Source organism: Rhincodon typus, chromosome 6, assembly GCF_021869965.1.
Source record: "Rhincodon typus isolate 14 chromosome 6, sRhiTyp1.1, whole genome shotgun sequence".
Lineage (NCBI taxonomy): Eukaryota > Metazoa > Chordata > Chondrichthyes > Orectolobiformes > Rhincodontidae > Rhincodon > Rhincodon typus.
In genome coordinates, this window is record NC_063337.1 from 21,379,267 (window position 1) to 21,400,873 (window position 21,607).

The following is a 21,607-nucleotide window of genomic DNA, read 5'->3' on the forward strand; positions in this document are numbered from 1 at the left end:
ATCGGTCTAGGCCCGAAACGTCAGCCTCTCTGCTCCTATGATGCTGCTTGGCCTGCTGTGTTCATCCAGCTCTGCACCTTGTTGTCACATATACAGGGACATGTAAATAAAAATTACAATATTTAAGTTACTCCTTGTTGCAGGCTGCAGTTTAGCTCTGTTAGTAATACTTACAGCTTTGAGTTGGAGTCCCACTCAGGACTGGAAAAGATGATATGTGCAATGCTCAGAATGCTATATGACAGTTAGCACTATCTTTTTAATGAAACATTAAATTGACAATACACCAGTCTGTCAAATGGATTTAAAAGATTCAACACTTGTCAAAGAGGAACTGAAAGCAACCTGGTCAACATTCAACTTTCAATTACTACCATTAAATAGAAGCAAGATATTTGGTATAACAAGGTGTAGAGCTGGATGAACACAGCAGGCCAAGCAGCATCAGAGGAGCAGGAAAGCTGATGTTTCGGGTCTGGACGCTTCTTCAGAAATCAGAAATATATTTGGTAACTGTTTATTTTCTGTCCATGGGACTCTGGAGTACACAAAATAGCTGCTTCATTTACAAAAGAGGTAACAATTTTTAAGACAATGTTTGACACATTTTGGCATATCATGACATGTGAAAGGTAGTACATACAAGTGCCAAGTATTTATGTTTATTTTCTTTTATCTTATTCTGTGAATGTGGAGCTTTGTTAAAGTGATTTATGTATTTAAAGCTAGAAACGTAAACAGCTAAAAGTGAGCACAGTTTAAGTCACTCATGAGCTAATTGCTTGGCCAGGATTCTTTACAGATTGGAAAGTGTTCATTTGTTCCAGAAGTGCCCACCATTTTAAGGCTGCTTTACATCTCACTGTGAGAACAAAAGTGGAATAAATGTACACTGTTGTACACTTACGCACACCACCCTCAACAACCATGAACAGTTTGGCACCATCAGCTCTAAAGATGGTAAACGTTTTGTGGCTGTTTGCATGATGACTGCAGAAGGAGAGCTTCATTTGTATGTGATGTGTCAGCTAGATTCCAGTGCTTTCTTAATGAGCTTTGTAGACCTGTTCAAAATGGTGACACAAAAATGAAGCACTCCAAAATGAGGTTGACGTGATATGATGGAATGATCCTGATGGCAAGAAGACAAATGAAGACAGAGCCCAATGCATTGGGAAAAACAAAGGTTTGGTGTTCCAGATTGCAAACATTAAGTGAGATCTACTCATCTCAGCTAAAGAAGCTTGGACAAATCACACTAAACATACCAGAAGAGAATTGCAATGCTTTGAAGGCTATTGAGCCATAGACTGCTGAACAGATCCTGAAAATTACAAAAATGTCTTTACAGATCTCAGATGTCTTCCTGGTGAACACCATCCCAAGACAGATGACAATGCAAGGCCAACTCAACATTGAACTCCAGTTCCTCTCAGGTCCAGCTTGAAGGCCAAGATAGAAGTGCTGGAAGAGACAAGAGGAACCAAGAAAAGACAATTTCTATTTAATGGATTAGCAGCATAACAACAGGTAAGAACAACTTGGAAAATTGAGAGTATGCATAGATAGAACAGATCTCAATATCATTTTGAAGAGATCTCACCAACATATTACAGTTATCAGAGACATTTTACTACATTTTGCTAAGGTAGAGGTTTTTATTAAGCTCTATATGAAGTATGGTGACTGGGAAGGAAAACTGGATGAGAGCAGCATTAACCTACGTTATGGGCACCATTCAGGAGATACAGATTGTTGCACAGACCATTTTCATTTTTCTGAAAGAATATCCACTTAGACACCAAGAGATAGTCAGTGATCTTCCCAGAATTGAAGCTATTGTGGATGATTTGTTAGTTGATAGATGTGGAGACTTGATGGAACATTCCAAAGCTGGTCATAATCAGAGACTAAAGCAAGCTTTAGACAGTGTTTATCAGGTGGACCTGAAGCTAAACAGTAAAAGACATTATTTAAGTGGAGAAAGATTGCAGAAAGCTGCAGAACTTCTCGTCCACAAATCAGAGGAAGCAAGCATCCAACTTCAGCAAGTAATAAGGAAGGCAAATGGAATGTAGGCCTTTATTTCACACATTATGGAATATAAAAGTAGAGAGGTCTTGCCCAAAACTATACAAGGCAGTAGTCAGACCACAGCTGGAATACTGTAAACAATTTTTGATCCCTTATTTAAAGAAAGATATACTGGCATTGGAAATAGTCCAGAAAGAGTCACTAGGCTGATACCAGGTTTGGAGGAACTGTCTTATGAGGACAGGTTGAGTAGGTTGCGTGTGTACTTATTGGAATTCAGAAGTTTGAGAAGTGACATTACTGAAACATACCTTACAGAGTAGATGTGGAAGGGTTGTTGCCCTTTGTGGGAGAGTATAGGACCAGAGTGCATCATCTCAGAATAAGGGTCACACATTTATGACAGAGATGAGGAATTCTTTACCGCAGAGGGCTATTGAGGCTGGGACATTAAGTATACTCAAGTCTGAGATAAACAGGTTTTTAATCAGTAAGGGAATCAAGGGTTATAGGAAAATGCAGGAAAGTGAAGGTGAGGATTATCAGATCAGCCATGATCTCATTGAATGGCAGAGCAGACTCAATGGGCTGAATGGCCTACTTCTGCTCCTTTACCTTATGGTTTTGATGAATGAAGATGAATGAAGTAAAGTACACAAGTCATGTACAGACAGAAAAAGGACTTTGCCTGGATCCTGTCAAAGTGAGAGCTGGAGCAGAGCTGTGTAACCAATAGATGTGAAAACAGTGCATAGATTGTTTTGGGTTCATGAACTGTTTAACAAAGTTCTTGCCTAATTTGTCATCAGTGTGTACATCGACACAAGCTCACTGCTAGGAGTGTTAATGGGGCACAGGCAAGAAGCAGCTTTCATTAGAATCAAACAACCATGATGACGCTGAGATACTATGATGTCAATGACGATGTCAATTTACATTGCGATGGTAGTGAGACAGGACTTGGACAGTTATGCACCAAGGACAACCAGATGTCTTTACATTCAGGCCATTCACGCAAACCGAATGACACTGTACTTAGGAAGAGAGGGAGAGACACCTTGACTTGGGTCTTTGCTTGTGAGCATTTTAATCAATACCCATTTAAGAAATAAAGTAACAGTGAGGCCTGACCACAAACAGTGCAGCTTCATCAAACTGCTTCTATCTTTCCCCAAATTCCTACAAAGAATGCTCCTTTGTTTGCAAAGATATTGTCTGGACATGAAATACAAGCAAGGAAAGCAGATATACATTTCCACCACGCTGTTGAGAGCAGCACTCCCTACGAACACAGTTGTGGATACTGAAACAGTGTGTGAAATCTTCTAGACTCAATGGGAAGCAACAGCTTGACGTGCTCCAGAAGTCATCAATCCAGAAGAGACATTGAATCTGAAAACAAGTGCCTATCGAAGTTTGCAACAGCATGCAAATCTCGGGGTTCTGCAGGTAGTAGTGATGAAAGCATGACTTGAAAGTATCAAGAACAGACGTATCACCTCTTCACTCTCACAGGAACTGTGACCATTTCATCAGTGTTAACTACTATTCTGATCACTGGGCCTTAGACCAGCTGATGTCAATGAGATTGTAAAATACTTTAAAGCACATTTGAGCCTTTGTGCCATTGCAGACATTGTGATGACTGACATAACTCCCGATTCCTCAGTGAAGATATCAGCTACTTCATTAAGGATTGGGAAATTCAATACCACACATCACTTCACATTATCCACTCTCCACCCCCAGTGCCCACCCCGCCATGTCTAATGGAAAGGCTGAGGTAATGGTGAAACTCATGAGAGGGGTAAGAAAGAAATGGAGAAAAACCCAGCACAGACTTCAATGAGGCAGTTCTTTGAGAAATACACCTGAAGGCATGGAAATGAGTGTAGTCCAAAGAATGATGTCATGCCACACACAAGTTTGTCTTGCAATAAAGAAAAAAAAACTACTGAAGTCAAGTGTAACAGACAAGAATGACAACATCAAGGTGAAATGACAGAAAGTAAACTTTACTTCGATTGATTTGCTAAGTCATTGCTTGAGCTAAGCATTGGAATCAGTTACAGTGTAAATGTTTACGACTCTCAACAAGAGTCAGTCTAGGTGGCAAATTGGGGCCTGGGTTGAGCAGTTGTCCACCTGTGTGCAGAGAATATGAATATTTTGAATTGATTTACTATCGTCCCATGTACTAAGATACAGTGAAAAGTGTTGTTTTTGTATGCTGTACAGAAAAATCATACTGTACATAAGTACAAAGGGGTAACAGAACAGAATGCGGAAAATATTGTTACATGACAGAGAAGCTGCAGAGAAAGATCAACTCCATTATATGAGAGGTCTGTTCAGAAGTCTGATAACAGTGGGAAGAAACTGTTCTTGAATCTGTTGCTACAAGTTTTCAAACTTTTGTATCTTCTGCCGACGGATGAGGCTGGAAGAAATTATAACTGGGTGGGAGGGATCTTGGATTATGTCGACTGCATTTCTGCTGTTACTGAGGACGAACGGTCAGTCCTCAGTAAAGGGCTCCTTTGTCCCCATCCATCCACACATCAATGAATACCGGTCACGTTTGGACATAAAGCAGTTTTTCCGCCGCCTCCGCGCTGACTTCTTCAACCATGAGCCTAACCCTCCCTCTACTGACCCCTTCTCCTGCCTCCAACACACCCCCTCCTCCTGGACACCACCCCAAGGCCTCCTACTCTCCCTCGATCTCTTCATCTCCAACCGCCGTCGTGATATCAATCGCCTCAACCTCTCCACCCCTCTCACCCACTCCAACCTCTCTCCCACAGAATGTGCAGCCCTCCGCTCCAATCCCAACCTCACCATAAAACCCACGGACAAGGGAGGTGCAGTTGTAGTATGGCGCACTGACCTCTACATCGCCGAGGCCAGACGCCAACTCTCCGACACCTCCACCTACCGCCCCCTTGATCATGACCCCACCCCCAACCACCAAACCATCATCTCCCAAACCATCCACAACCTTATCACTTCAGGTGACCTCCCACCCATGGCCTCCAACCTCATCGTTCCCCAACCCCGCACCGCCTGCTTCTATCTTCTTCCCAAAATCCACAAACCTGACTGCCATGGTCGACCCATTGTCTCCGCCTGCTCCTGCCCCACTGAACTTATCTCCACCTATCTCGACTCCATTTTCTCCCCCTTGGTCCAGGAACTCCCTACCTACATCCGTGACACCACCCACGCCCTCCACCTCCTCCAGAACTTCCAATGCCCCGGTCCCCAACACCTCATCTTTACCATGGACGTCCAGTCCCTATACACCTGCATTCCCCATACAGATGGCCTAAAGGCCCTCTGCTTCTTCCTCTCCCGCAGGCCCGACCAGTCCCCCTCCACTGACACCCTCATCCGCTTAGCTGAACTCGTCCTCACCCTCAACAACTTCTCTTTCAATTTCTCCCACTTCCTACAGACAAAGGGGATGGCCATGGGTACCCACATGGGCCCAAGCTATGCCTGCCTCTTTGTAGGTTACATGGAACAATCCCTCTTCCGTACCTAAACTGGCCCTAAACCCCACTTCTTCCTCCGTTACATTGATGACTGTATCGGCACCGCCTCGTGCTCCCACGAGGAGCTCGAACAGTTCATCCACTTCACCAACACCTTCCACCCCAACCTTAAGTTCACCTGGACCATCTCTAATACCTCTCTCTCCTTCCTGGATCTCTCTGTCTCCATCTCTGGCAACCACCTAGAAACCAATATCCATTTCAAGCCCACCGACTCCCACAGCTACCTAGAATACACCTCCTCCCACCCACCCTCCTGCAAAAATGCCATCCCCTATTCCCAATTCCTTAGCCTCCGCTGCATCTGCTCCCAGGATGAGGCATTCCACTCCCATACATCTCAGATGCCCTCGTTTTTCAAGGACCGCAAAATCCCCTCCTCAGTGGTCGAGAACGCCCTCGACCGTGTCTCCCGCATTTCCTGCAACTCAACCCTCACACCCCCTCCCTGCAATAACAACCAAAACAGAATCCCCCATGTCCTCACGTACCACCCCATCAACCTCCGGATCCAACGCATCATCCTCCGACATTTCCGCCATCTGCAATCCAACCCCACCACCAAAGACATTTTTCCCTCCCCACCCTTATCTGCTTTCCGGAGGGACCACGCTCTCCGTGACTCCCTTGTCTGCTCCACACTCCCCTCCAGCCCTACCTCACCCGGCACTTTTCCCTGCAACCGCAGGAAGTGCTACACCTGCCCCTACACCTCCCCCCTCACCCCCATCCCAGGCCCCAAGAAGACTTTCCGCATCAAGCAGTAGTTCACCTGCACATCTGCTAATGTGGTATACTGCATCCACTGTTCCCGTTGTGGCCTCCTCTACATCGGGGAAACCAAGCGGAGGCTTGGGGACCGCTTTGCAGAACACCTACGCTCAGTTCACACTAAACAACTGCACCTCCCAGTCGCGAACCATTTCAACTCCCCCTCCCATTCCTCAGATGACATGTCCATCCTGGGCCTCCTGCAGTGCCACAACGATGCCACCCGAAGGTTGCAGGAACAGCAACTCAAATTCCGCTTGGGAACCCTGCAGCCCAATGGTATCAATGAGGACTTCACACGCTTCAAAATCTCCCCTCCCCCTACCGCATCCCAAAACCAGCCCAGCTCGTCCCTGCCTCCCTAACCTGTCCTTCCTCCCACCTATCCCCTCCTCCCACCTCAAGCCCCACCCCATCTCCTACCTACTAACCTCATCCCGTCCCCTTGACCTGTGCGTCCTCCCTGGACTGACCTATCTCCTCCCTACTTCCGCACCTACACTCACCTTTACTGGCTCCATCCCCGCCTCCTTGACCGGTCTGTCTCCTCTCCACCTATCTTCTCCTCTATCCATCTTCTTTCCGCCTCCCCCTCTCTCCCTATTTATTTCAGAACCCCCTTCTCCTCCCCCATTTCTGAAGAAGGGTCTAGGCCCGAAACGTCAGCCTTCCTGCTCCTTGATGCTGCTTGGCCTGCTGTGTTCATCCAACTCTACACCTTGTTATCTCAATGGAAGGAAGGTTGGTCTTTGTGATGAACTGGGCTGTGTTCACAACTCTCTGTAATTTCTTGTGGTCATGGGCAGAGCAGTTGCATCTGGATAGGATGCTTTCTAAGGTGCATTTATAAAAATTGATAAGCATTATTGTGGACATGCCGAAAATTTCCTTTAGCCTTCTGAGGAAGTAGAGGTGTTGATGTGGATGGACCAGGATAGATTGTTGGTGATATTTAGTGCTTGGAACTTGAAGCTCTCGACCACCTCCACCTCAGCACCATTGAAACAGACAGGGACATTTCCTCCACTCTGTTTCCTGAAGTCAATGACCACCTCCTTTGTTTTGCTGACATTGGTGGAGAGATTGTTGTCTTTCCACCATGCCACTAAGCTCTCTATCTCTTTCCGCTACTCTGACTCATCATTGTTTAAGATCCAATGGTGGTGTCACCAGCAAACTTATAAATGGAGTTAGAGCAGAATTTGGCCACACAGTTGAGTGTGAATAAGTAATTGGAGGCTGAGTATGCAGCCTTGTGGGGAACTGGTGTTGAGGATTATCGTGGACCAGAAATGTCATTGTAATTGCAGACATCTATGTTCAGCAGGATGATCTATTTCTTCACTGCAGGCAGCTGATCAGGAAGAGGTGATCTCACCATCTGTAAAGGGTCCAGAATGGCCATTATGCTCAGAGGTCCACTAATCACCAGCAATGGAAATGGATCAGCTGCTCCATCAGCTGTCTTAAAGACTAAAAGCTTTTTTTATTGCATACATTCAGATAGCATCCTTTAATGTCTTACATAATTAATTCATTTTCTCAGTAATTTATTTCTGAGTAAGGAATCAATGATATATCCCAACTGAACCCTGAACACATGACCTATGAAACTAATTAGATGGAGAAAAATGATTTGTGTTGGCAGAAAGGGAGTTCCATGCTAAGGATTGTTTCTTCTGTGCAAGCTCCATCAGTAACAGAGGCAAACTGGTGCAGCTTTGGTGGGTAGATTGCCTTTAGCTTTGCAGCAATAAATCAAGCTGAAATACCAATAAGCCGTCAGAGCCTTCACAACATTTTATGGTGTTGCCATAAACCTATCAAAAAAGTCGTGGTTAAATGAAGTGTCTGTCTGTGTAGCTTGTAGACTTCGCAAACCTCCATTAACCAGTAAAGAAGAATAGCCCTCATCTTAGGTTGCAAGAGCGGATATTTTTGGAAAACATCTTTCTCTCTCAAGTAAGCCTGCTCTTTTTCCAGAAGAATATTCCATATCCATCATGATTTCCCCAGATGAACAAAGCTCTAATTGGAGTGGCTAAAACATTTTTGAACCTGTGCTGCACATAACCCAGTAGAATTTGCTATAACCATGTCATCTGGATTAGTACATGATGTTGAATGGACCCTGAATGGATAGTATTCTAGCAAGCCTCCTTTCCACATGGCTTTGCAGTCTGCACTTCTGTAACTTCATGCAAGTGTTGCAAACAAATAGCAATGTCTGCTTTTCGCTTTTGGGGTACGCAGCACAGCCCTTTTTGTTTCTTTGGTCTTTTTTGACTGGACTACTAATTCACTTTTTCTGGGCATCTTCAGAGTTAGTTGTGTGGGTTAAAGATCTCCTGTAGTTCAGAAGGGACAGGGCTGCATTAAGTTCCTGGAGTTCTCGAGGTAGTCGGGTGGTTGCTACTGCTTACTCACAGGAGTTTTTACCAGGTTTGGGTGCAGGATGGGGGCAAGCTCCTTCAGCCCAGGGGATGACAGGGAGGGTGGCTCAGTGGTTAGCACTGCTTCCTCACAGTGCCAGGGACCCAGGTTCGATTCTACCTTCGGGTGACTGTCTGTATGGGGTTTGCATATTCTCCCAGTGTCTGTGTGTGTTTCCTCCAGGTGCTTCAGTTTACTCCCACAATCCAAAGGTGAGCAGGTTAGGTGGATTGGCCATGCTAAATTGCCTGCTGTGTGCAGGCTAGGTGGATTAGTCATGGGTCATGTAGGATTACAGGGATAGGGTAAGGGGGGTGGGTCTAGGTAGGATGCGCTTCAGAGGGTCAGTTTGGATTCAATGGGCTGAATGTCCTGCTTCCAAACTGTAGGGATTCCATACAACACTCCCTAGAGAAGGAATGAGCAGATACCAGAATAGCTAAAAGCATCACATATGTGCATCATTCGGAGACTTGCACAATTGAAAGACTGTATAAGCAGAGACTGACAGCAGTGGGTCTGATCAGAATTAACACATTGTATTGTTAATTAATAAATTTGGTGGATATGTATATTGTGTAACTTCAAACTTCCTTTTTATAATGGGAGATGTCTGGAGAAATACAAATGTACTCAGTGTACTGGCTTGCTGGCTAGTAAACACTGTGAGTGCCTTTGTGAGCAGTGTGGGGCAGGCAGTAAACACACTGCTTGAAACATGAGCTAAAGTCTGGTCCCTGGATAAAGATTTACTCTCCTGACCTGAAGTACATTTCTGTAGCGAGGACAATGGAGAAAAGTATTAGTGCAATGACAGTCTTGTTTGACACCAGTTTGCATGGAGCTACAGTTTGCAGTGGCTCCTTCAGTGATGATCGTTGCTTGCATCTCAATGGGAGTAGGCAGATGACGGTGACAAATTTCTGAAGGTAGCCAAATTTGAAGATGTAAATTTTCCTAGTTGACAAAGTCAGATATTTTTTTACTAAAGTCAAGAAAGCACATGGACATCAGTTGGTGTGTTCATTGGCATTACATTCTGACAAATTCAAGAACAGCAGTGTCTTGGTGATTGTTGATGGGAATAGACGATACTGTGTCTATGGAAAAAATTTATTCACCACTGCAAGGATGGTGAAGGATCCTTCAATTAACTTCCCTGCAGCACTCAGCAGCGAGTCTCCTCTGTTGTTACTACAATTAGATTTGTCTCCCTTCTTCAGCACAGTCACAGTATCCCCACAATCTCCACGCACTCACTGTTATTCCCAGATGAGGCTGTGCAATGCTTCCATCTGCTCCAGGACTTTGTTGTTTCTCAGTGTAGTCAAATGGCCTTTTCAACTTCACACAACACGGCAATAGTGCTCAAACTGAACTAGACAGGGTATTCCAGAAAGGAGCTGAGGACAGCATAGAGAAAGCATATGAGAAAATGGACCTTTCACTAAACAATCAGAAAATGAAGATCATCTTCTAACCAGGTCCCACAGTAAAACACCTCCACCCTCATCCCCAGTCAATAAAGATCAATGGCAGGTTCCTGGAAGATGTAGAATAATTACCATCTCCTAGCAGCACTCGTGATCACAGGTTCAAGATTTATCATTAAAAACGATCAAGAAAACAGATAAATCCACCCAATGTACAAATACAGGAAGAGGTTATCATGAGGACGAAAAGAGAGAGAAAGATGCATCTTTTTGGTTCTTGCTCTGGTCCTCTATTGGCATAATATTGAATGGCGAATTTTCCTTCTAAACTGTTAGTTTGATTAAATTATAGCACAATTTAAACTTAATTGTTTTCCTAGCAACACAACTAGCTCATTCAGTCCAGACATCTGATCTGTGCGGACATGCAAATCTCAAACGGTTATTCATTTGCCCCCATCTCTGTGCAATTTAATGCTGCTACCATTTTGACATGATTGTCTTGCTCTTCCCAGTTGAAGGAAGATTATTGCTTGTTAAACGATTTATTAATGGCTCAACTTGCCTCATTGATATTCAGTTTCCTATTCTACCAAATGAGCTGGATATGAAAACCCAACAGCGAGTTTGCTGCTTGTTCTGAACAACCGCGATGGTGCTCAGTACCAAACTGCAACTCAGGACACATTCCACAGATATCAGCTGCATACATCCTGCATCCATGGACATTGGCATCTGCCACTTGCCAACCTCTCGCAACTATCATGGTGTATCTCTGATACACTTGTAGGAGGCTCAAGATGCACGGACTCACAATGTACTAGAACCTAGCATTGAAAAGCTGTTGCAATGACGCTTTGTGCACAGTGACAGATCCCCAGCTCATGTATTAGACCAGGCTGCATCTTAGGCTGCTCTCTTAATGTTCACTCGCTTATCACCTACTTGCATGCTCACACTATCCCTATGTTGCCCTGTCCATTTGCATGTTGGTACTTCAGCCAGAATCAACGGTAATCAGTGCACTTTTATCACAGGCACACAGACACATTGCTTGTCATGGTTGTCAGTAATGACTTGTCCGGAGTGGGTGGGAGTTGGTGATGAACATCTTGTTGTCTGGCACCATGAAGCATCAATCCAACACCTACAGCATGTGCCATCTGCCTGTGGAGCAAAGACACTACAAGTTTATTCATACAAATGGCCATGTCGTAACTGGTGGCTCAGTGCAGTCAAGGAGAGAGCACTATCTGTCAGGTGGTCCCAGTGCCTTCTGTAACAGGCACAGCTTGCACACAGTCTTGGGGTTTGGCCACAGTCAGTCAGCTGATGGGGACACTCACGGTCAGTCTGATTACAGACTGAGGAAGAGGCCAACAATGAGTCCATCAGAAGCCGTCAGGGGAATCCTTTATAATCAATGGGGCAGCTACAAATACAGCACTCAGCGGGGCTAGTCAGTCCGGTCTAGGGGCTGCTTGTTGAAAATGGATACAGCTCTGGAGTGAATACAATCCTGGGGTGGGTCCACCTGTCAATCATTCAGAAGGGTACAAACTTGGCCTTAATGGGCAGCGGGGGTATCAATGCCAAAAGTGTGGGTGAAAACAGAGGCATTTGCAGGTGGGGACAAGACCAGTGTCAGGGAGAGGAAAGGTATGTGGAATAGTATCAGAGGACATGATAGGTTATGGAATAGGTTTAGTGGCAAGGACCACCAACAAAAGGAGCAGCGTAGTCATCATTAAGGTGTAATACTGGTGCGAAGGTACATGGACAACAGTGGAGACTTTCAATGTGATAACTGTTTACATGGGGTGTGGGGAATGGGTTGAAATGGTTTCAAATGGTTTCAAATTAAATGTAACTCAGGTCTGCAAATGGTTGCTTCATGTCTTTGTTGCAATAATATCCCAGCATCCAGTAGATGTGGATCCTACACTTTTGCCTATCAAAGTGATTCTGACTCCACCCACTCTGGGTATCATGCCTGTTGGGGCAGTGTGAGGTAAAAGGAGACATGAACGTTTGCTGGCGGGACGAAGGGGTTGGTGGGGAAACCTGGTGACCAGGCTAGGCCTGGTGCTGATAGTGTTAACCAGGAGTGGTGCCCCCTGCCATTACTTTCTGTTCTCTCAATACAAAGTGCCACTAGAAAAAGGCAGGCACAATAAACAGGGTGTGTAGATTCAGGCTCACTTTGACAGGCAGAAGTGCAGCATCCACATCTGCTGAATGCTGGGACATTACTGGAACAAATACATGAACAGCCATTTGCAAACCCCAGTTACATTTAATTTGAAATCAGTTCATTGCTCATTTACTACGCATGCTGGCTGAAGGTGCTAAGGGACCAGATGTTGCTTAAAGGCAATTTGCACCACGCCATTGCTACTTGCAAATTGAACTTTGGCATCTCACGGATGGTGAAGTTAGTAGCATTGTTTTAAAAAGAGGCCAAAGACAAACCATTATTTCAAGGATGGGAGCAGGCACCAACTCTTCATCCTCTGTTACATCAGCTTAGTAATGGTCTGTTCTGAATGCAATGTAAAGATGAATGATTGATGTGGGTCTGGTGTGCAAAGGGGACTGGAGAACAGCAGACACTTTTTTTTGCAATAATGTGCTTGTCACTCAGCCGGCATGGCACATTCACTAATTTGCTGCACAGACTGAGGTTGAAATTGAATGAGCATTGGAGACATATCCCTCATTATTAGGGTGCAGCATTTCTCACTCCCTGGAGCAGTGCATGCAGCTCGATATGCAGGGGGTACCACCTCGACTCTTCTGAGAGCTTCAATCCTTTTATTATCATGTTCCTGGTGTAGGTCATTTCCAGTGAGAATCCACCCACTGGTGGGATGTTGCTTCCCTGAGGCTGCCTTCCTAAAGGAGATGAAAGCAAATACAGGTGGATCAGGACCAAAGGCAAATCCAGGGTCAGCAGGAACAGCTGCCCCTCACGGAGAATGACGGGCACCCAAGCTTAGTGATCCTTTGCTGATGCATGGCCCCCTGGAATGCTTTGGTTCAGCAGGAAGCCGAGGGCTTTTTGATCCCAACTCCACTTCCTGGGGTGAGCAAGGCGCAGAGTCGATGCAGGCTCTGTACATCCACGGACAGCGTTATAGAATTATACTGGATGCTGGAGTGTGACCTGAGGACTGCAAGAGTGGGAAGCCATCCCCTCATCTCCTTCCAGGTAGCGATGGGTAACCTGGTGAGAGATATCATTGGTGCACACATAAACACATCAGGACAGTGACCGATGCTATCAGTGCAAGATCACACCAGTTCATTTTGCTTCCTGATGATGAGTTCAGTACTAGGCAGTAGGATCTCAGAACATAACTGGACTTTCCCCAGGGGCAGGGTACTATCAGATGCACATATGTGGCACTGACAGGGCCGTATAACAACACCTTGGAATTCACCAACAGGAAAGAGTTTCATTAATGTCCAAGTGATTCTGCCCACTATCGACCAGGGCTGTGGTAGAGCAGACAATGTGGCTGTTAAACATGTAGTTCCATTGCTTGAACCAGGGCCCTCCAACTTAGTCTGGACAGAGGTGTGCTACATCACTCTGCTGTTCTGTGCATAATTGGAGCAGGCAGCTAGGTGATGAGATAGATTGAGGAACTAAGGGAATCGGGGCAATCTTCAGAAGAGGAGGGTGAAGACACTGGAGAGGAGGAAGTTGTCCTTGCCCATGACCAAGTTCAGCTGCTACGAGCCAGATAGGACCTCATTGATATGTTGTTCCAGTAGATAATAGCAGGGTGCAGGAGTCAATTATGGACAGTGAAATATGCCAGTATTTGGTTTGCGTTGTGGGAGCGAACTTCAGCTTTGATTGATCTTGATGGTGTCTGTAAATAAAAGCTCGTATTTAGATTTGTCCCAACGCTTGTCTGTATGTGATGTCTGCTGGTCAATGGGAAGCTGCAGGCCTACTGAGGACAGAGAAATAGTGACTTAGAGAGGATTTACAAATGGAATGCAACTACGGACAGGTTAAGTGGGTGTCTGGTGGTTAAACAGTGTCCAGGGTGAGAGAATAGGGCTGTATGTCCAAGAGTCGTAGCCATAATGACCATCTACAGTGAGCAGCATGGCTGCTGTGCCACTAAACTGCCAGTGAGTGCCAATGCTGGATTGCCAATGCTTGTACAGGCACCTGTCAAAGATGGTCTTTGGGTGGGTATGTTCTAAGTGGCAAATTGATGTGGGAACGGCTCATGGTAAGATGGAACTGATACTGATGTGTGAGATGCCACAGGGGTGGGCAGATAGTTAATGAGGCAAGTTTGGAAAGATATGATGAGGAAACTTGTTAGGCCTCGTGGCGCAGAAACCCTCCAAAAAAAAAATCTATGAATCTTACACTTGGTTCTCCTTTCTCTCGAGTGATTGCCTGTTATTACTCATACAATCTCTAACTCCTGCTGTCAGTGAAAGGTCACTATTTGAACAATGATATCTCATCGGGCATAGACATATAGTGTATTTCTAGCAGTCCTATTATTTCAGATTTTCATCAATGAGTTTTATTTCCATTATCAAACACTGTCAAACATGCTGCGATATTATACATATTGTGAATTAGACTGAAATATGAATATTTTAGAAAAAAGCAAAAAGATGTAAAACTTGCATAAAGTTTCAAATTTTTATTTAACATTTGTACATAATAAATACAAATTTTAACAGCCAATACACTGCAGAAAACATTTTGCACATTTGCTTTCTCTGCTTGAAGTACTGACACTGTACAATGTATAATATGGAGAATAAGCCTAATGTATAGACAACTAAAAGGGAACATAGTCTGAAACCATTTGATTCTTAATTTAGGGCAAAAATGCAACTTCAAAATACATGAGAAAAAAAATAAAAAATGGGCAAACTTTAAAATAATCAATAGGCAATTGAAGTAAGGGGGAATCAATGAAGTTTGGGTGAGTTGGCAACAGCAATATTGTCAGGTTATAAAAATATGGTCTGTAAACATCATAAAAGTAAACAAAAGAACTTCAGAATACAAAAAAATTTAAAACAGGGTGTTAAAATATAAGAGTGCAGTTCTAGAGAAACAATAACCTTTGTTTGTTGTAAAACTTTACATTTTGATGTTCCTGGTTTGATTTCTTTCTCATTACAATAACTATTTGTGCTTTCTTCTTGGAAATTCCATTAAAAAGTGTTATGTTTCTTAAAAGTTACAGTTTTTTGGCCTGGTGATTAAACTCAGCCACTGACTATTACTATGCATGTTTGGACTGTAGGTCTTCACCAGGATTTGAATCTACAGCTCAAGAGGTACGTAGCAGGTAGTGTCACCGTCACATTACCAAGGTGATGGAAGTCAGGATCGGTTGTTGGCAGTATATGTACATCCAGTGTGTTCTGGATCTACAGAACACAACTAAAACGTGTGGCATCTAGTTCAAAGGTTCCCAACAACAGTAGCTTCAAATAAGCCAAATGTGTACACAGTCACATATTTCACAACCGTTCTAGTTTTAAGGTTAACCTCTGAGCCAAACATTTAAAACAGACAGTTAATGCATTTATGGGTAGACAATCTATAAGAAATTTTCTGTGAGGAGTACACTATTTAATGAGGGTTTACAGAATTACTCAAAGAATGTGCACAGTTATTATTCACACTAACCATTATTTGATCAGTGACTTGCTATGACTTTACTCAATCTACACTAAAATGATTGAGAAGTCAGATTCATGTCTTTGAAGTGCTAATTTCTAAACTATTATACAGCTTCCAGAAGTTGTGCGATAGCAGCCTTAAAAATAATTACCAAGGATTTATATAATCATACATCAATGAAGGGTCAAATCACACAGGTAGAGTTGAGTTATTAACTCATTTAAAAAGCTGCATCACACTCTCTCCCCAAAATATCTGTTTAATCAGGGGATCACTGAAACTACGTACTTACATATTGGGAGGCTTCAACATTATTTGCAACTTTAATAAACTGGTGTTTCATAACTATGTATAATCAATTTAAACAGTGGACAATTAATATTTTGGAGTACTGTTATTTATTCTCATTTACAGTCCTTCTCAGGTGAAGTGGACTGAACAAAGATCAGATTTCTCCAACTGTACTTGTGTCTTCCCCTTCTTGGCAAAAAGGAGATTTATTCCATGTCATAATGAGACAAAAGCACAAGATTTGACTGGCAGATGCGTAATGGCTAACTGACGCAAGGCAGTGTATAGCAGTAGTGATCAATTCGAAGGTCACCACAGGCAGAAATCAGAACATGCCCTAAATCAGTTACACAAATAGGTGAATTTTTGAGATGAGAGACTGTGTAAGGGCACAATTGAGTTTTATGTTTGCAATCACAAATCAATTTAAGATGATCAAATTGCTGCACATAAAATCTATGCTACCCTCAAAGCTTTCATACAAAGCTTCTTTATTTTTTTTCTTAATTAATCATGATAAGCATTTAGAAATACGAACACATACCTGATGCAAGCATACAAATTGCACATACTATTTTCACGGACTCACTTTAAGCAGAAATTCTGATTCAGTCATAATTCTCAACTCAACCTAGGTAGTCAGTAAGACTGAACTTTAAGAGCAGTAATTAATACTTGCCCTGTTTTGAAATTTCACAATTTTGTTCTACTGCTTTCATTGTTTTCCTGCTTTGATACTATTTGTCAGGAGGAAAGACACAACCCATTAGTAACGAACTTCTCCAGGCCTATCACCATCAATTTGCATTGGTTAGCAGGAAGCATAACACAGCAAATACTTCTGAAATAATTCTATTATCACCACTGAAATAAATTGTGAATTCATCAGTGGGATCTTACCCAGAATCATATGTGTTTTGAGGTGGTGAAAAAAGGGAATGGAGTTTAGTCTTTTAAATGGGAGCCCCCGGCTTACAACTACAGGTCTGGCCTTTAGCATTCGATATTTCAATCACGTATTCAATGACCAAAAGTAACAAAATCTTTATATGTTGTATTTCTAAGCAAACGGTGATAGGATTGATTGTATTTCAGCTTAATGTACAATGCTTTATAATTGTTTACTTTCATGTATGCATATAAATGTGCTATAGAAATTAATCTGAATAAAAGGAAAACAAGTGGAATGGCTGCTGAATTTAAGCTAGGAGTTTAATCAATAATTAAAAGGGTAATTAAATTGAATTCCCATTGTTAAGATGATATAAACCAAGCTTGAATATGGGGAAATAACACGATTTCTAGATTTGAAGAAAGAGAGTTGAATATGAAGATGGATCATATGTAAGTTTCTTTCTAATGTCTGCATAACTGTTGAAAAGTTAATGCAGAGCAGTATCTGAACATTTTGGTTTTGCTTTTGCCTTAATGGAACAAATCAGTTGTTAAAAGATGCATGACTCCCAATGGAGATATTTTGAGGTTGTCTAGAATTTCTTACTAAGGTGCAGTACCAAATATTACAATTGAATTTAAAGACACAATTTCTAAGCTCAATTTCAACTCTGGCAGTATTGGTTTGCAAATGTTCACCGGCAAATCAAACCCTTATCGTTAAAGGCAAAAGATTAGGAGAGAAAAGATCATTTGAGCAGTGACAGTTAACAGACTTGAAGTCTTTTTTCTCATAAATCGAATCATTCAAGAATCGACAGTGAAAAATTAGTTTTTGAATTACGTCACCTCTGCTACTTTGTTACTCGAATTTAACATTTTATGAAAATACTTGGCAGTTATTCGTTTAGTTTGCAGCAATTGAAATACTATCCTTAGCTTCTAATCCTATTTTCCAGTTTCCTAAACTTTAGTACATTCAACACAGTAAATCTGAAACCCACTTACTGTGAAATAAAAGTTGAAGTGTGCATATAATTCAGAAATTTGAAGCGTGCTCTAGCAAAAGGCAAGATAAACAGATATTCTCATTATATCAGAGGAAATATGCTTCCTATGTTTTTAAGCTGATATACATCAAACCTGCCAATCCTATTTAAACATGGCAATTAAATATTCAATTTTTTATTCACCCAAGAAACAAAGTCAAATGGCTTATCACAGTCATGAAATTGCATTACTCAGCAATCAATAATGCTTCCCAGCGTAATACTGTCATCACTTATTTAGGCAAGTACAATGTCATTTTTTTGGATGTAAAAATAATCAGCCTGGCAAGAATTATCTAATTTAAAAGATAGTGATTTTAAAGGGTTGGTTTTAAACTAAGAAGGAGGACAACATACCCTCCAAATGATAACTTCTTAGTAGAAAAGCATTCATTGCTCTACACTTTCACTGAAAATATGTTTATATAGTTTTCCACTTTAACATATCCATAATGTATTTTCTTTCTTGACTAGAAATATTGCATAAATATTAGTCATACACAAACATGGAAAACTAAGACTCTTTGAGTTAAGATAGAGGCATTTATTTTTAATCATTCCCTTACTTGTCTGATTCTTTCTTTGCACTGGAGCTACTGAGAGGAACCAGCCCCTCTTAAAAAAGAACTTCACTGGTTACTCAAACTTTTCCCCTCAACGTTTCTAGCCCATTCACATTACCGCACATTACAGCTGAATACACGTATACAGACTGGATTAATACTAAAGGGAGATATGTTTTACAAGTAGTTCACCCTTATGGCTGCAGTAATGTGCTAATGAATGTACAATATAAATTGTATGAAGAACACAAACTGTGCCTTTTTTAAAAAAAACATCTATCTACATTCTTCAGCATCAAACAATGATGAATGATTGGTATCTGGCACGACGGGCACTGGTGCAGAAATCTACAGCTATGTATTGGAACTGCACCAGTGAATCATATATTTCTTATCCAAAACTGTGCCCTGCACAGCACAATAGGCATATAATTACAGAAGTACCAGACTCTGCTGCGCTGGGGACAGATGAAGCAGTGTGTTAAATGTCTTTAAAAGAGAGGATTGAACCAAGACTGGACCAACCAAAAGTTAGACTGGTCAAGCAGTATTCCTCTCACTGAACTAAAAAAAAGGCAAAAAAAAAAAGGCCAGTTTAAATCACCAGAAAGATAAAGTGGTGGTTATAAAGGCACGTGATATTTGTAAATCAAAGAAGGAATGCCAATTTTCCTCAGGACCCACACTTCATAACTGCCCTTTTCTTCCATTGCCATCCACTGCTCCTTAACTGTAGATTCCATTGCTCTGGTGGTGGAGAACTTAAAGGAATCTGAAACTGAAAATGCTGAATAATTCAGTCTCAAGTCTAATTGCACAATGGTGATTTGTTGCTACACCAAAGTTATTTCTACTTCCTCTGTTTTTTCTGTTTTTCTGCGATGGTGCTGGGTAGGTGGAGGTGGAGCAGCCCGTACCTGCAAAAAGAGAAATCTCTTCAGCATATCATGAAATTAATTATTTGCTTTACTATTAAGACAAATTATCCGTATGACAAAGTCTCTGCTAATGTGTGATGTGGTTGCCAAGTGTCCCTATGACTAATTTGGCAATAGAACCAGGTTTAATCAAATTGCAGAACTTTGTTCAAATAGCATTATAACGATACGTATAAATATTGCTCTGGGGCAGACCTAAAATAAATTTCATGGGTGACAGCTACTAAGACAGTTATCAGCCATCCAATAATTACAATACCATATTAAAAGAAAACTAGAACTGTATCCATTCTATCTTCCAATCACTCCAAAACCTTCTGGCTCACCTGTGCTTACATTGTGTTCTGTCAAATATAATTAACACTCACTCCAGATTTATCAACTCTTCTTCACATACATTTGATAGTTCTGTACAGCTAAAGCAAATGTGAACAGGGAATTGCAGCATGCCAGATCACACAAGTCTTTCTATTTCTGTTTTAGCTATATTATTCAATCTGTTCAAATATGTCATGACAAACATCTGATGCAGGTAGGACTTGAACCTGGGTAGGGACACTGCACCTCAAAAGACCTCAGATTTCTGTTGAATGGTGAGCACGACATGGTAAATCTGGACCTGTTCTGATTAAAGTGTGCCAAAACTCTGCCATAGTGTTGATCTTAAACTACCCATTAATGCAATGGCTAAACATACCATGTGATATAGTATTCAAAAATTAAACGTCAGATCTGATCCTGTTCTGTGCAGTATATTGTAAAGTTTGGAGCTAAACTCAGTTTCCTAAATGAATGGTCTCACCTAACTGGTAAATACCCAAAGGCTTCTTCCTGTATTTTAAACAGTAAAGATTTTATTGCTACCCTGTTAACAAATTACATGAGTTTCTCGAGTCATGTAGGTCAACAAAGGCTCGGCAATAAGTCTTTACTCATTCATGGCCCGGATAGCATCCTCCTCTTTCGTAAGTCCCATCAATTACTCTGTGGATTAGCATCATCAAAGTTATGCAGTGGACAAGTAGTTTATGATTGTTACTTGGAATTCTATATTCTTCTTCACCATTGAGTTAATCATTCCAACTCCTTGCATTACTTCATGAGACTGAGGTATCTAGGATAACTTTCAGGATGTTCAAATTCACTTTTTAAAATTAATGAAATATTGATTACCAAATGGAGAGCTCTGGTCTGATACAACTTGGTCTGGTATCACACGTGTTGTCATTTTTTTTTAATGCTCTAAAGACTGCTTCAGTAACTAAGTACTGTTGAAAAAGTCACATTTTATGCAATTTTTGTTTTTGTTCTTATCAGGACAGTTTGCAAAAATTAGCAATGTAATGGGTTAACAATATTAATACTGTATGAAAGGAGATTGTTAATTGGTTGGCATTCATGATGAATGTAACTGCCAAGCTTTGTTTAAATTTTAAACCAGGCAGATTGACTCTGATTGGTCAAGGCACTGCCCTGAGAAGTGAACCAGAGAATGTATATCACTTATTTTGTTGAGTTGAAACTGTGCATAAAAAGCCAGACAAAACCAGTCTGGCCAATTACGATGTCTTTCGATAAATTTGGACATGGAGGGGATTGGATTTATTTCTCTTGCTACAGCTTTGCTGAATCAAACTGTACTATATGGTTAAGGGACTGGGATCATTCCTGACCATGATACTGTTGGCGTTAGGACCAGAAAAAAAGATTTTCATTCCAGTCACTTCTTCAAGTTGGTATCGGAATTTGCTCATTAGTCAGTGTGGTACTTTTCAAGGCATAGTGAGTCATAGAGGTTTAGTGACTTCCATTAATGTGATAAGACTTCCCAGTCCTGTAAATTAATTCCAGAAAATCTTGCTGGGAATGAATTCTTGTCTGTTGATAGTTGACTTCTTCAACTTCCTCAGTGAGATTGAGGTCAATACATAGTGTTCTGCTTATCAGAGAACATTCTTGGTCAT

The 21,607-nt window shown here is 41.9% G+C and overlaps 1 protein-coding gene and 1 pseudogene across 7 annotated transcripts in view; both read right to left on the bottom strand.

The window, feature by feature from the left end:
- Window positions 1-7,979: 7,979 nt before the first annotated feature.
- On the bottom strand, window positions 7,980-8,678 carry LOC125483302 (annotated as a pseudogene).
- A 6,217-nt stretch (window positions 8,679-14,895) lies between these two features.
- LOC109913291 (F-BAR and double SH3 domains protein 2) overlaps window positions 14,896-21,607 on the bottom strand; it is a 249,340-nt gene continuing 242,628 nt past the window's right edge. For all 7 annotated transcript variants that reach the window (XM_048597836.1, XM_048597835.1, XM_048597834.1 and 4 more), the window contains one exon: window positions 14,896-19,622. In XM_048597836.1, coding sequence (XP_048453793.1) covers window positions 19,539-19,622 — 84 coding nt within the window. In that variant the 3' untranslated portion in view covers window positions 14,896-19,538. The remainder of the gene's footprint in view (window positions 19,623-21,607) is intronic.